The sequence below is a fragment of the Tupaia chinensis genome, unplaced genomic scaffold (genome assembly GCF_000334495.1).
Source record: "Tupaia chinensis unplaced genomic scaffold, TupChi_1.0 Scaffold145208_1, whole genome shotgun sequence".
Classification (NCBI taxonomy): Eukaryota; Metazoa; Chordata; class Mammalia; order Scandentia; family Tupaiidae; genus Tupaia; species Tupaia belangeri.
The window spans coordinates 473,551-488,121 of NW_006205068.1; the positions used below are offsets into that span (position 1 = coordinate 473,551).

The 14,571-nt window shown below is 51.2% G+C and overlaps 1 protein-coding gene across 6 annotated transcripts in view; it reads left to right on the forward strand.

Moving 5' to 3' along the window:
- CARD11 (caspase recruitment domain family member 11) overlaps positions 1-14,571 on the forward strand; it is a 147,494-nt gene that overhangs the window by 130,428 nt on the left and 2,495 nt on the right. For all 6 annotated transcript variants that reach the window (XM_027768023.1, XM_006167837.3, XM_027768018.1 and 3 more), the window contains exons 16-25: positions 346-478; positions 811-1,012; positions 1,441-1,567; positions 3,828-4,068; positions 4,834-4,930; positions 5,430-5,525; positions 7,250-7,385; positions 8,643-8,822; positions 11,390-11,514; positions 12,971-13,086. In XM_027768023.1, the coding sequence (XP_027623824.1) occupies positions 346-478; positions 811-1,012; positions 1,441-1,567; positions 3,828-4,068; positions 4,834-4,930; positions 5,430-5,525; positions 7,250-7,385; positions 8,643-8,822; positions 11,390-11,514; positions 12,971-13,086 (1,453 nt within the window). The remainder of the gene's footprint in view (positions 1-345; positions 479-810; positions 1,013-1,440; positions 1,568-3,827; positions 4,069-4,833; positions 4,931-5,429; positions 5,526-7,249; positions 7,386-8,642; positions 8,823-11,389; positions 11,515-12,970; positions 13,087-14,571) is intronic.

The window sequence follows — 14,571 nt, forward strand, 5'->3', positions numbered from 1 at the left end:
GGACGCGCCCTACAATGAAAAACCCTCCAAAAAAAAAAAAAAAAAAACAGATCTAGCAATGGATAACAGAAAGCTCCCCTTTCTAAATGAAGGGGAACAAAACAACTCTTAGCCAGATAGCTTCCCAATAAGAGGGGACTCCTGGGAGACAGGGGGAATGGCAATGTTGGAGACAATGCAAGGACCCAACCATGTGCCTCAGGGGTCAGCCCCCTGGGAGGCAGGCAGGAAGGAGCAGGGGTTGCAGGACACCATGCTCACTTCTCAGTGACCTCCCCTTGGTCATCACCACCAGTGTTCCCCCTGGCCATTTCTGGGTCTGGATGAAACCTCATTTCTTTGCAGATGACAGTCACGAACGCTACTCCTTTGGACCCTCCTCTATCCACTCCTCTTCTTCCTCCCACCAGTCTGAGGGCCTGGACGCCTATGACCTGGAGCAGGTCAACCTCATGTTCAGGAAGTTCTCTCTAGAAAGGTATTGCGGTGGTCATGGCAAACGGAAAGTCAGTGCTGGAGCAGGGATGGGATAAAGGCCCCTCACTGCTTCACTGCCCTGAAGAAAAGGACTATCCTATCCCCCCTGTGTTCTCCTAGAAGCAACCCCAGAATCAGCATCACCAAGTCAGAAATCATTTCCTTTGACCCACTAATCGTCCAGGCAAAGAAAACAAGGCCTAGAGAGGAAGAGGCTTGCCTAGGACTACTCTCCCCACCCCCAAATAACCCCCATCCACCCCCTGGCATGTCACAGATAGAGCTCCTCTCTTTAGCCCAGCTGCCTAACTGCTGTCTTATTTCCTGATCCAGACCCTTCCGGCCCTCGGTAACGTCTGTGGGGCACGTGCGGGGTCCTGGGCCCTCAGTGCTGCACACAACACTGAACGGCGATGGCCTCATCACGCAGCTCACCCTGCTGGGGGGCAACGCACGCGGGAGCTTCATCCACTCAGTCAAGCCAGGCTCCCTGGCTGAGAAGGCTGGCCTCCATGAAGGCCACCAGCTGCTGCTGGTAAGGCACCAGGGTCCCCAGGGGGGTGGTGGTAGCATAATTAGATGCCGTGATTTTTCCTCCATGTGTTTTGCACACCTGTTGCTGATAGAGGGATCCCCTAAGCCTCAGGTTAAGGTATAGACTCCTGGTCAAGAAGAGAAAATCCAGACCCCTCTCTCCCCAACTTCTTGCTTGTGTTTCTAGACTCTGTGCACACACACACACATATGCACACACACACACGCACACATGCACACACATGTTCCCAGGAAGTAGACGGGAGGCAAATGTGTCCCACCTAAGCAGGGTGCTGTTTCTCTCTCAGCAGCACTGAGCTAGTCGTTTGTTCAGAAAGAGAAGCTTTCATTTCCTATGTGGCGCAGTCTCACCCTGCAGCTCTGCTTGCCTGCGGAGCCGGGGAGGAACAATGTGTCTTTGATATCCAGCTAGAAGGCTACATCAAAGGCGAGCGGCAGAGCGTCCCCCTGGATACGTGCACGAAGGAGGAGGCCCACTGGACCATCCAGAGGTGCAGCGGCCCTGTCACACTGCACTACAAGGTCAACCACGAAGGTGAGGCCACAGCCAGCAGGACACCAACTCCAGCGATGGGGATAAGTCTCTGACCTTAGACGAGTGACCTCGCGGCCCAGTGCCTCCTTGCTCATCTGATCACTGGGAGGAATGAGCCCCTGGGCACCTCAGAAGGATCAAGGGGCCAGATCTGGGAGGGCAAGCAGGGACAACAGACGACCCTGCAGGGCTGTTCTATCTCAAGCTGGGCTCTTGCCAAGTCTACATGCACCAGCCCTGGGTTGCCTTGGGCTTCCTACTGGTCACAGTGAACACAGCATCCCCAGCCCCAAGCATATGTGCTGGCGCTCTGACCTGCCCCGGCTCACCCCTGAAGTTTGTTCCATCCCTTGGGTTTTCCTGCCTCGATGTAGGCACTGCTCTGGAGTGGCCTCACCAGGCTTAGCAGGGCCATTGAGCCACATCACAGACCCCATGGCTTTTGCTCTATGGTCCCCAACTCCAGGGCAGGCAGGCCTCCTACTCCCTTCTCATCAGGCCCTCAGCAGTTTTTTAATCGTATCTCCTCTTTCTCAGCCAGGACCCCTGGGCAGTGAGCACTGAGCTTTGTTTTCTATTTCCCAGAGTCTGAGTTCTCATTCTCACCTCTGGGTTTTCCTGCATGATTATCTCTGCAGCTGGATCTTATTTTTAACCACCGGGGCTCATGAATGTTTCAACAGAGCATAAATAGCCAGCTTCTCTCTAGCCGCTCTCCCGTGCTGCCTGCTCAAGCTCCTGCCCAGCAGTGCCCTGCTTGTGTGGAAGACGATAAAGACGCTCTGTCCCCAAACACAGGGCCAGATTGACCTCACACACAGGGCAACCTCCTCCCAGCTCCTGCAGCCTAATTCTCCAGCCTAGAAGGAAAATCTCTGGGCAATGCCCTGACTGCCCACTGGCCTGCAGTGCTTCAAATGTGATGTGAGCAGCGCCCCCTGGAGCTCCGCAGCAGCATAGCCCTGCAGCCTGGCGTTCCAGGGGGGAGAGTGCACTCTGGCTAGGTCTTATATGTTGGCCCTTTATCTTTGGAAGCAGAGAACTCGGCTATTGATCAGGGTTAGGCCTGATCAGGGGGTTGGAAAAGATTCTAAGATGCACTGGGGAAAGCCAAGTTTCTCCAGAAGGATCTGATGGAGAGTCCCTATCTCTCCAGGCAATGGGAACCCAGCTGGCTGAAATGTCCCAGGAATGTACAACACAAACCTCACTAGAACTGTTAGAGCTCCCACTGCGTTAGGAAGCAGTCTGCATGGTGCGGCTGACTTAGGAATTTATATTATAGGCTTAATTCATGGATATTCACATAGAACTTTATACATTTATTATGTTCATAGTTTATGCCCTGCTTCCTTCCAAGGTATTTGCAAAAATTGTCTTGAAAGAATGATGTTTAAATAGGTTAAAATGTGTACCATAGTCCTACCACTTGGGAAAACTATTTGGCGAAAGCTAAAAATGTCTTTTCAATGACCTCGTGATTTCACTTCTGTGTGCATCCAAGAGAAATGAGTACCTAGGTCCACCAAAAACAATGTATGAATATAGCTCATAGCAGAGTTATTCATAATGGCCCAAAGCTGCAAACAATGCACATAAGCACATAAGAGAATGGATAAATCCACGTGGTGTGGATTACTATACAGCACTGAAAAAGAACACACTACGGCTTCATTACAGCACAGGTGACTCTCAGACACAATGCTGAGCAACAGATGCAGAAACAAAAAAGCATGTCTGTTTGGTTCTGTTCATATGAAGGGAGGGACGGCTTCTCTATGGTAAGAGTAGTCAGGATAAAGGTTACCCTTGGTAAGAGGGGCCTGGGTAGTAGCTACCTACAAGTATATATTTGTGAAAACTCATGAAGCTGAACACTTAATGTATACAACTTACTGTATGTAAGTTACATATCAACTGAAAAATAAAAAGTACTGTGTGATGAGGAGGAAGTCATGTAATAACACCAGAAAGGCGAATAAAAGGATAGCAAAAGGAATCGTTGCAGTGTGGCACAAATTTTATCTCTGAGCTTCCTGGCATCCAAAACAGAAAAGATAACGTGTACATTAAATGGCTACCCTTTGATCAGGGGGAGAAACTTTTTCCCTAGCCATAAACTCTAAGAGTAATATCCTGCCTAGTCACATTATCCGAGGCTGGGCTGAGTGAATTTGCTCGCAGAGGTGCTCTGATTGTGTGTTGGGACCCTGCGCTGACAGATGCCTAGTGTGTGTCTGAGATGTTTTTCCCTCCACAGGGTACCGGAAGCTGCTGAAGGACATGGAGGAGGGCCTGATCACATCAGGTGACTCGTTCTACATTCGGCTGAACCTGAACATCTCCAGTCAGCTGGATGCCTGTTCTATGTCCCTGAAGTGTGACGACGTTGTACACATCCGTGACACCATGTACCAGGACAGGCATGAGTGGCTATGTGCACGGGTCGACCCTTTCACAGACCAGGACCTGGACATGGGCACCATCCCCAGCTATAGCCGGTGAGGCCAGAACTTGGGTTGGGGAGCCTCAGTTTCTCTGGCCCACTGGACCCTGGGAGGAGGCAGCTGAGAATCACCAGCAGAGAACCTTATGGGAGAATTCAGGCTAAAGGAGGCCACCGCTTTGTTAACAGCCAGGTTCACCAAGGCCCTCCTCCTCCAGGTAGCCTTTCTTGCCTCCACAGGGGTGTTTTAGTGAAGGGTACTGTACTAAAATCTCAGCCCCTTCTTTCAGTCTGGTTGGCACTCGATTTTATGCCCTCTTGCCGTGTTCACTAGTCACTTCTTTTCCACGGCACATCCCAACATCTGTAATTCTAACAGGGCCAGCTGCCGAGGACTGAGCACAAGCAGTGTCAGATGCAGCGGGCAGCTAGCAAGCTCCTACAGGACTCCTACAGTAACACTGCATCTATGTCATCATTTCCGTGACTGGATTACTACGTCTCAGTCCAGTCCTGCCAGGAAGGCATTATCAAACTAGATTTACAGATGAGGAAACTGAGGCTCAGGGAAGAGAAGCCACTGTGTACAACCCCAAGTGAGTCAGTGCTGGAAATAGGATTCACACACAATGCAAGCCACCGTGTTCTCCCCGGGGTGCCCCTTGAGCTCAGTGCTCACACCACCCACAGGGCCATCCCTGCAAAAGGCCAAGCACATGTCCCACCCACACAGGCATGTTGCCCGTGGCCCCACTGGCTTCCTCATGCTCAGCCCCGGGTTCTGTTCTAGCCCTGAGGCTCCACCCCTCTCACTCCCCAGGGCCCAGCAACTCCTCCTGGTCAAGCTACAGCGTCTGATGCACAGAGGCAGCCGGGAAGAGCCAGACACCACCCACCACACCCTGAAGACATTCCGCGTATGTCTACCAAGCTCGTTGCCAGGGTGGCAGGGACAGGGACCTTGCCACTTCAAACCTACCTTCCCATGTCTTTTTTGGAGGAAATAACAAATGGGATCCATTAGTGTTATTGGAATGATAAATTACAGGGAACTTGGTTCTTTACAACTGGGACAACCCCTCCAGAAGGAGCCCCACTCTCTCGAGCCCCCCTCCAGGCTCTGACTTTGAAGAAGAGAGTGGTGGCTGGGCCAAGGTTTTTGGTCCCAGCTGGAATGCAGGCTTTTACCATCTCTGGTCTCTGTTGGAACAAGCTGCTTTTCCCCAAGTCTCAGGACTCCTCCTACCATCCCTGTCTGCTCCCTGTCTGCTCCCCGTCTGAAACTCTTTGATTCCATGACTGAAGCTGTAGAACAGAGGGGGCTTGAGCACAAGTTTCTGGTTCTTAACAGCATTACTGTGTTCATGAATCCTGCCAAGCCCAGCTTGGTCTGACAGATTGATAAACTCGTTTTAGAACACTCTGCAGCCTGAAGAACCGCTTTCAACGAGTGACCCCCGGGTGAGCCCCCGCCTCTCACGAGCAAGTTTCCTTTTTGGCCAACTCCTTCAGGTAAAGCCCTCCAGAGCACCTACTGACTTTTCAATCACATTTTGCTGCAGCTCCACCCTCTCCCTACTGAGAGGAGAAGCTTGGATCAAAATAACAATGCTTTGTGTTTGTACACTACTTGCAACTTTTCACAGTGCCTCACATCTGTCCCATTTTATCCTCTCAGTGACAGGTCGGTAGACAGTCTCTGTGCCTGTTGGAAGCAAATCCAACTTCTGTGAACTTATGGCTAAAAGAAACTTAAACAACTTGGCTCTAAAATATTAATAGAAAAATCAGAAGCAGTATATCAGGAGAAGAAAATAAACATTCCAAATATCTAGGCCAGCTTGTTTAATTCCTCAGCTAGAGTATTAAATCTATCTGAGCATCCTGGCAGACAAGGGAAAAAGGGAAACCCAGCAAGTTATTTAAATTTTACCTATCTACAGAAGTATGTTAGTTCTTCAGGACCAGAAAATATTTTTGCCTTGTACTTAATTCTAAAAAGAATTTTTGTTTGTTTTACATGGATCATTCTATAAGGAACATTGACTAACATAGTATATAATATCTTCAGAAGTGATGGAGCCAGCGGGTAGTATAGTGGTTAAGGCACTGGACTCCCACATGGCTGACTGCAGTTTGCATCCCAGACCTGAAGGGATTGTGGCCTAGCCGTCTCTTGGGGGCGGGGAGTGATTTCTTACTTTCCCTCTGATTGTCTCTCTCTCTGTCTCCCTCTGGCAAGTATATGTACCCTATGGCAAAGACCTAAAAAAAAAAAAAAGGTGATTTCACATAGATGCAGAATGCAGATGTATTCTCTGTGGCCATTTCTTAGGTCACAAGGGAGTAATATTAAAATGTAGCCCCATGAGCATGTTCCCCTATAGCCGCTGCTCTAATTAGACTCCAGCGGGCCAGTGTGACGCTTCCCTACTTTGTCCTGAAGTTAACATAGAGGAATCCAAAGATATGGCTGCGGTGCAACCCTCACACCAGGCAGACACAAACAGGTGCAGAGAGACGGCCAGGTGGAGGGGACCCTGGCAAAGACTGAGGTACCCTGAAGGAGGGACCATGAGTTGACATGCTGTTATGCACACATGTCAGGTAAGAGTCTGAAACCTTGAGAGTCCCATCTAAAGGCACCTGGCTGGAATTTCCTCCTGCAGAATGAAGGGTGTGGAAAGACTCGAAACTGCCCACCTCTGGGACTTCCCCTTCTGCCCTCAAGGCCTCAGCTCTGTGAATTGAGGGAACAGGGGCTCCCTTGCAAGTCAGTTGTGGTGAGGAGTACAGAGTGGAGGGAGATGAAATGCCCAGCACACGCCCTCCAGATGGGCATTCTCTGGGCTATCCCTGCCAACGGGGACTCCCAGGCAGAGGCCTTCCCAGCTGGACACGTCAGGTCATGAGCACCATCAGAAGCTGCTCCTAGAGTTCTCTCAGCGTCACAGCAGAGATGGGACTGACCGAGACCCATCCTGGCCTGATTAGGGAAGAGGGCGTGAGCAGTTTGTCACTTATTTACCTACTGATGACACCTACCCAATAGCTAAGGGACTAAGTCACCCACTAGGGACCTCCCACTTTTACCAGGGAGGAGACTGGCCTAGGGCCCCCAGGGGCACAGACATTAGAACCAAGGTCTGACTTTGTCCAGATGGAGGCAGCTCGAGCTGGTTAGAAGCAAAAGCAGGGAGAACACTCTTCCCCTGTCCTGTTCTCTGTCCCTCCAGTTCGTCAGCAGGTCAGAAAACAAGTACAAGCGGATGAACAGCAATGAGCGGGTCCGCATCATCTCAGGGAGCCCTCTGGGGAGCCTGACCCGGTCCTCGCTGGATGCCACGAAGCTCCTGACTGAGAAGCAGGATGGTACGCAGTGACCACCTGGCCTCGGGGGCCTGGGTGGGCCACACGGGCACACACCCCTGACCCCAACCTGGAGACATTCGATCCCCATGAAGGGCTGGAAAATCTACCCCTTCGAAAAGTAGAGAGAAGCCCAAGGGAGGGGAAACAAGGGCGGACCCACTCGGCCTTGGCTAGGAGGATCACACGGCCTCCTGCGGTGACGTGCCGCCAAGCTCACCCCTAACTGACACTCGGCGCAGTTGCTTTGAGCCCAAATGCCCATGTTAATTGGAGCTGTTTGCTGTGAAGTGTTTGTTTATTGATTTCTCTCCCCACTGAGTGCCTCTTGCCATTTGTCAAGCCGTCAAGGGGCTGCCTGGTACATGGTCCCTGGTGGCAAAGCCCAGTCCTACTCAGGTCCCCCACTACCACCACACCAGGGCCAGGCTTATTTCCATGGGCTGCCTGAGACTGGCCTTAAAGACACCCCCTTCCACCCAGGCCTCTACAATCTCCATACACCAGCCAGAAAGGGCTTGAAAAAGTGGGACTGAGGCCATGTTGTCACTACTGCCCCCAGCCTAGTGGCTTCCCAGTGCTCCTGAAGGACACCCAGGCCTTGCCCTGTGCCTGTTGGCTTCCACCACTCCTTGCTCTCCTCACATTCACTTTCCCTCTACCGGGACTACTCCCGCCCCAGCTCAGGTCCCAGCCATGGCCCGCTTCCAAGAAGCCAACCTTGATTGTCTGCTCAAGCGATCCCTTCCTTTAGAGCTCAGTTGTGTCCTAATGAGCAGGGTTTATGTCCAATCAGGCATTGCTTAATGATGGACAGATTCAAGAACGTGTCATTAGGAGTTGCATTGCGCAGACACTGCAGTGTACCTGCGCAGACTGGGTGGCACAGCTGGCTACACACAAGGCCATGCGGCAGAGTCTATCATTAAACGTCACCAGGTGGTGTGTGACTGCACTCGCCACGTGCTCTTTGTCTGCCTCCACCACTCCCCTCCCTGGCGTGCGAGCACTGATGGGTGAGACCAGCTAGCTGCCCAGCTCCCAGAGTGAGCCCAGTTGGCCCACCGTCACCTCAGAGACATTCCACGATGTCCAGAGCAGCATCTCTGGTCACCACTGGCTTGCAGTCAGCCCCAGGTGTCCCATCCTCCCCAGAAAGGCCGTCAAGCTCCATGGGGCCAAGAGGGTGCCCAGAACCTCCCTGCCTGTGCCAGTGGTGGTGCAGGGCACTGACAGCCAGCCCTCTCCTGTCTCTGCCAGAGCTGGACCCTGAGAACGAGCTCAGCAAGAACCTCAGCCTCATCCCCTACAGCCTGGTGCGTGCCTTCTACTGCGAGCGCCGCCGGCCTGTCCTCTTCACTCCCACCATGTTGGCCAAGACGCTGGTCCAAAAGCTGCTCAACTCAGGGGGTGCCATGGAGTTCACCATCTGCAAATCAGGTGAGCACGGCCGGGGCTATGCCAGCGTGTCCCTCTCTGGGTTACAGCGGCCCAGGGAGCAGAGCAGACGGACCTCACCGCCTCTTCCCACTTTTCACAGGGTGACAGGGAAAATGTCACAGGTTAGCCAGGAGTGTGGGCTCCTACTCAGGGACAAAAGACAAGACACCCATCACTCTGGGCCTCAGCGCCTGTGTAGCAGGGAACAGTGACAGTACTCACCCGCCAGCAGGTCTGAGGTGAGCCAAAGTACTGTCCCAGCTGCCTGCGAGGATCTTCATAAGAGTCATCTGTCCTTAAAAATATGGGTACCCAGGCCACTCTGGGCCAACAAAATGTCAGGCATCACATCCAGGGTTTTGTTGTCATCGTTTTTACTGTGGTAAAATAAACATAACACAAAATTGACTGTTTTAGCCATTTTTAAGTGGCCAGTGGACTCCTCCTCCTGCAAAACTGAAAACCACACTCATTGAACACCAACTCTCCATTCCTCCATCTTGCCAGCCCCTGTCTCTGTGACTTGAGCTAAATTTTCAACCTTTCTGTATCCCATCTGTGAGACCAGGATAATGGCGACCGCTTCTCAGGGAGATCGGAGTGAGGGAGGAGGGTCCTCAGGCAGCATTTGGGCCCTCATCACCCCCTAGCAGAGCAGACATTGCAAATACAGGCCGCATGCTTCTCTTCGACAAGAACCGTGGTCCACATCCTTTCTAAAGGGCCCTGAGTGCCTGCACAGCCCTGAGACCCAGTTGTTGGGGCACAGGAGACTTTTGAGGGTGTACACCCCAGAGCCATTTTGCCTGAACCCTGAGAGCCCCAGGCCCCACTGGAACAAGCTTGGGGAGGATTTCACTTCCTCCTGAAGCCCCAAACACTTGGTAAAAAGCCTTCTTTGTAGATCCTTCTTAGCCCCCACTGAACTCTGTAGATATGTCCTGTCCCCTCCTGGTGCCCTCAGTTCTATGTGGCTGTGGACGTTGTCAGGGCAGGGGCTCAAGGATGCTCTCCCTCCGCTGGCTGCCTGACTCCCTCCACACCCCTCCGCCTCCCTTCTTTGCACACTCTGAGTTTACATTCTGCACCTGGGGACTGGTGTGTGCTGCCCCCAGGCCAGCCTGGACCTATACAGAGAATTTCAGGCCTGGACTTACTCTACCTTCCTCCTTTCGTAAATGGAGGACCTGAGGCCCAGAGGCTAAAAACGTGTTCAGAGTCACCCAGCAAGTGAGTGAGACCTCTAATATGCACCTCCTCCAGGAAGCCTACCAACATACCTCACCCTCTCCTCAGCACTCCTACAATAAGTAACCCATCACTCCTACAATAAGTAACCCATCCTTTCTAAAGGGCCCTGAGTGCCTGCCCACTAAATCATTTTATAATTATCTATGAGGAGGTCTTCAAAGTATTTGTGCAAAATATGTGTGATAAAAAACAGGTCATGAGTTTTAAAAAATGTCTTATACCAAAATAAACTCATTTAAAAAAAAATTTTTTTTGGAGAGGTTTTCACTATAGGGCACGTGTTCTTGCCAGGTAGACAGAGAGAGACAGAGAGATAGAAAGCGAGAAGCCTCCCCCCAGGGGGGATGGCCAGACCGCAATCCCTTCTCCTCCGTTCTCCTCTCAGGATCTTGGGCACCCACGCACAAGTGTCCGGCATGAATTTAAGCCACCGGGTCCAGGACTCAAACCATGGTCAGCTACATGGGAGTCCAGCAACATAGTCGTCACACTAACTGCTAAGTCCCAATGAGCTCATATTTTAATTCCTTCTTTTTTCCATGAACCTTTGGAAGTCCCCTCCAAAAAAAAAAAAAAATCACATTCTCCCAAGCTAAATAGTATTTCCCTGAATACAATAGCTTTATTTTATCATATCTTTACTTCTAATACCTGGCCTTTAGTTGGGACAACTGAGTAGGTGGATAGGTGAACAAATGGGTGGGTGGGTGGATGGTGGGGAGATGGCTGATAGGTAAATGGATGGGTGGATGGGTGAATGGGTAGAGGATAAATGGATGGATAAATGGATAAACAGATTGATGGATGATATGTGAATGGCTAGGTGGATAGGTGACTGGATGGATGGGAAGACAGACAGACGGATGGGGAGGTGAAGAAATGGGTGAATGGATGTATAGGTGGGTGGACAGATGGGTAAGTCGCTAAGAGGCAGGATGGATGAACAGACAGATGGATAAGTGAATGGATGGGGAGATGGACTGATGGATGAGAGGGGCAGGAGATTCTTCATGATTGCTGACTAGTGGTCAGAATTGCACCAGAGCAACTTTGTTCAGTGAAACTTACTGCTAAGAAGCTAAACCATGAGCATTTACTAAACACCTGCTTTGGGAGCTGCCTCAAGGAGGGTGAAGAAGTGTGACCTCGGTCTTGCCTTCGAGGAGCTTCACAGAACAGTGGAGGTGAGATTCATTTTAACATGTCCAGGAAGGGATCAGACACAGAGTTTTGTAGAGCTCGAAGGGGTCAGGCAGGGGCTGCAAAGGACCAGGACCATTTTGTGTCACTCTCAGGACTGTCACCTCTCTCTATAGATATTGTCACCAGAGATGAGTTCCTCAGAAAGCAGAAGACAGAGACCATCATCTACTCCCGAGAGAAGAACCCCAACACTTTTGAATGCATTGTTCCTGCCAACATCGAAGCTGTGGCGGCCAAGGTGAAGGAGACTGGGGGGCCAGACGGAGCCTGTGACACTGGCTGATTGTCTTTGTGAGGCCACCTGAACCATAGACAAGGAAGGGATAAAGAGTCATTCTCATATCCCCAGGGCTAAACCTTCTTTATTCCCTTTTCCCTCTTCATCTGCCCCATAGAACTTTCTCCACACGGTCGTCCTCTGGGTTCTGACGTGATTTTGTATTTTGGAACCTCCTTCTATTTTTGATGGCTGCATGGTGCTGGTGAGCTAGTTCACATTGTTCAGGGATATGTGTGTCTGGTTGTGATAACAAGGGACTGAGATAGAGAGCAAGCGTGTCAGGGCGAGAGACAGGACGAGCGAGCAGATGACAGGCATCGTGTCCGCTAAACGAGGGGAAAATAGGACATCAGGAGGGTTACTGGCAGCCATGCAGAAAAGGTGTCTGCATGTAATTTAGAGACTTCAGAGCCAGGAGATGTGACCCTTGTCACCCTCAGCACCAAGTTGTATCTTGTACTAGTGCATGATGAAAGGAACGCACTCAGCCCGTGGCACAGACAGGCTGCCCAGAGGCCCAGAGGGTGGCTCCATAGTGGACAGTGTTCTTGGGGTTGCAGGAGCAGGTGCCCAGCCAGGAACTTTGCACCTGCCATCTGGCTGCCGGTCACCCCAGCAACCCCCTCCCCCACTTTGTCACACAGATAAAAGCTCAGGCAGTGTTATCAGCCTGCCTAGTGCAGCTTATTGTTTTGTTTTGTTTTTTTGGAAGTCTGGGCCATAGCAGTTTAGGAAATTCTGACAGCCAGAGTAGATAGGGAATGAGTGGGTGGGGTTGGAGCCAGATTGCCTTAGCTGAAAAGGTGATGCTATCTGACAAGTCTGGGCTGTTAGAAGTCCCGGGAGTAACTACAATGGTGGGGGATGGAGAGCAGTGACCAGGAGGAAGCCAAGGGGTACAGGGCCACTCATGGCCACCTGGGCTCTGGTGCCATGGATACACCCAGTCTGTGAGATTTGGGGAGCTGTATCTGTGTTCTATTTTGATGCAAAGTTTGGTGTGATTTTTATTTAAGTTATCCTTTCAGGGAAGGTGGGATTGTCCTTTTGTAAGAATGACGAGCTTATGGTAAAGAGCCCTTGCAGACACTCCCAGCACCTCCCAGTTCATCCCCTTCCCTGTGTTTTCTGCCATCTTGCCTAGTACCAAGGTACCTAGTACCTTTGAAGGCAGGCTGGGTCTAGCATTCATTTTGTTCAAACTCATTCACACCACCTGATTGGCCTCTGCCGGTGCATGCCATGGTGCTCAGCGGAGTCCTAGGAGATGCCCTGAGGTACGGGTATCTTGTCTCCATGGGATTCCCCTCAGGTCATTCCCTGGTTCAGCTGGGGATATCCCCCCATCTGTCCCACGGAGCCTGAGCCTGCATCCAGTGGGTCCACTGCTGACCACTGGCCTGTGTGCACACAGAACAAGCACTGCCTGCTGGAGGCCAGCATCAGCTGTGCGAGGGACCTGATCAAGTCCGAGATCTACCCCATCGTGCTCTTCATCCGGGTGTCCGAGAAGAACATCAAGAGGTTCAGGTAGGGCTATGGGACCATCTGGGGACTCCATCACACTGCCTCCTCCTCTCCATAGCACCTCACCTAGGCTCCGTGGTTCCCCTGGATCCCTCTGTCGCCCCACTCATCCCTTTGGTATATCCTCATCGAGGGCAGGACCCAGCGCAGGGCAGATGCAGCCCTGACCTGGCAGAACTGATGCCAAGTACAGCAGTGGGGGTAGTAACTCACACATGTAAGACCTAGCAAGTGGGGACAAGTGTTGGAGGGACAGAGTAGGGTACCATATCGCCTGGGTAAGCAGGGAAGGCCTCAGGGATGAACCAACAAGGCACAACACAGCCTGACATGATCTGGACCTGCAGGGATGACCCCAAGAGGCCACTGTTTGGACCAAGTGGTGAGAGGAAACAGGTCCAGACCATGTAAGACTGTCAGCCACAGGAAGGATGCAACGTCTTATTCCTGCTGAGACAGGGAGCCACTGAAGGTTTGAGCCGGAGTGGCACAGTCTGACTTAGGATATAAAAGGCTCCCACTTACACCTGTTGAGACAGACAGTGCGATAACACAGAAGGATGACAGAGAGGGCTGGGACCCTGCCTGGGATGCGTGAGAAACTGTCTCTGGCTATGCATTCAAGGTCCAGCCTGCAGGGTTTGCAGAAGGCTAACTGTGGGATCTGAAGGAAAGAGAGGATAGCACTAAGGTTTGGGGCTGAGCAGTGAAGACAGACTTGCCCTCGAGTGGCGTTATCCCTGTCTCCTCCCACACAGCTGCAAAATAACCCCCTGTACAGGTGGGGTAACTGAGATTAAGAGAGGTCCGACAGGATAACTGAGACTAAGAGAGGTTAGACCACTGTTCTTTATCATCAAGTATTTATTGGATGCCTGTTACATGTGAGGTACTGGGGAATCCATCGTGAACAAAAGAGGCAAAAATCTCCACCTCACTACCTCACACTCAGTAGGATGGCACTGCTAAAAAGAAAAAGAAATAAGAAAAAGGTAGAGTCACAAGTGTTAGCAAGGAGGTGGAACCTTGGACAGTGCTGGTGGAAATGTGAAACAGTGCAGCCACTGTGGAAGACAGTAGGATGATTTCTCAAAAACATAAAAATAGACTATCTTATGCTCCAGCAATTCTACTTCTGGATGTATACTGTAAAAAATTGAAAGTCGGGTCTCAAAGAGATATTTACACACCCACGTTTATAGCAGTGTTCCTTATTCATGATAGCCAGAGGTGGAAGGAACCCACAAGTTTATCAGCAGATGAGCAGATAAGTAAATTGCAGTCTACCTATACAGTGGAACATTACGCGGCCTTAAAAGGACAGATGTTCTGACACTCTACAACAGGGAAGAACCTTGAGGACGTGATGCTAAGTGAGATAAGCCATTCACAAAAGGACAAATACCTTGCGAGTCTGTTTACATGAGGTCCTTAGAGTAGTCAAAGCCATAGAGACAAAAAGTAAAATGGAGGCTACCAGGGCCTGGG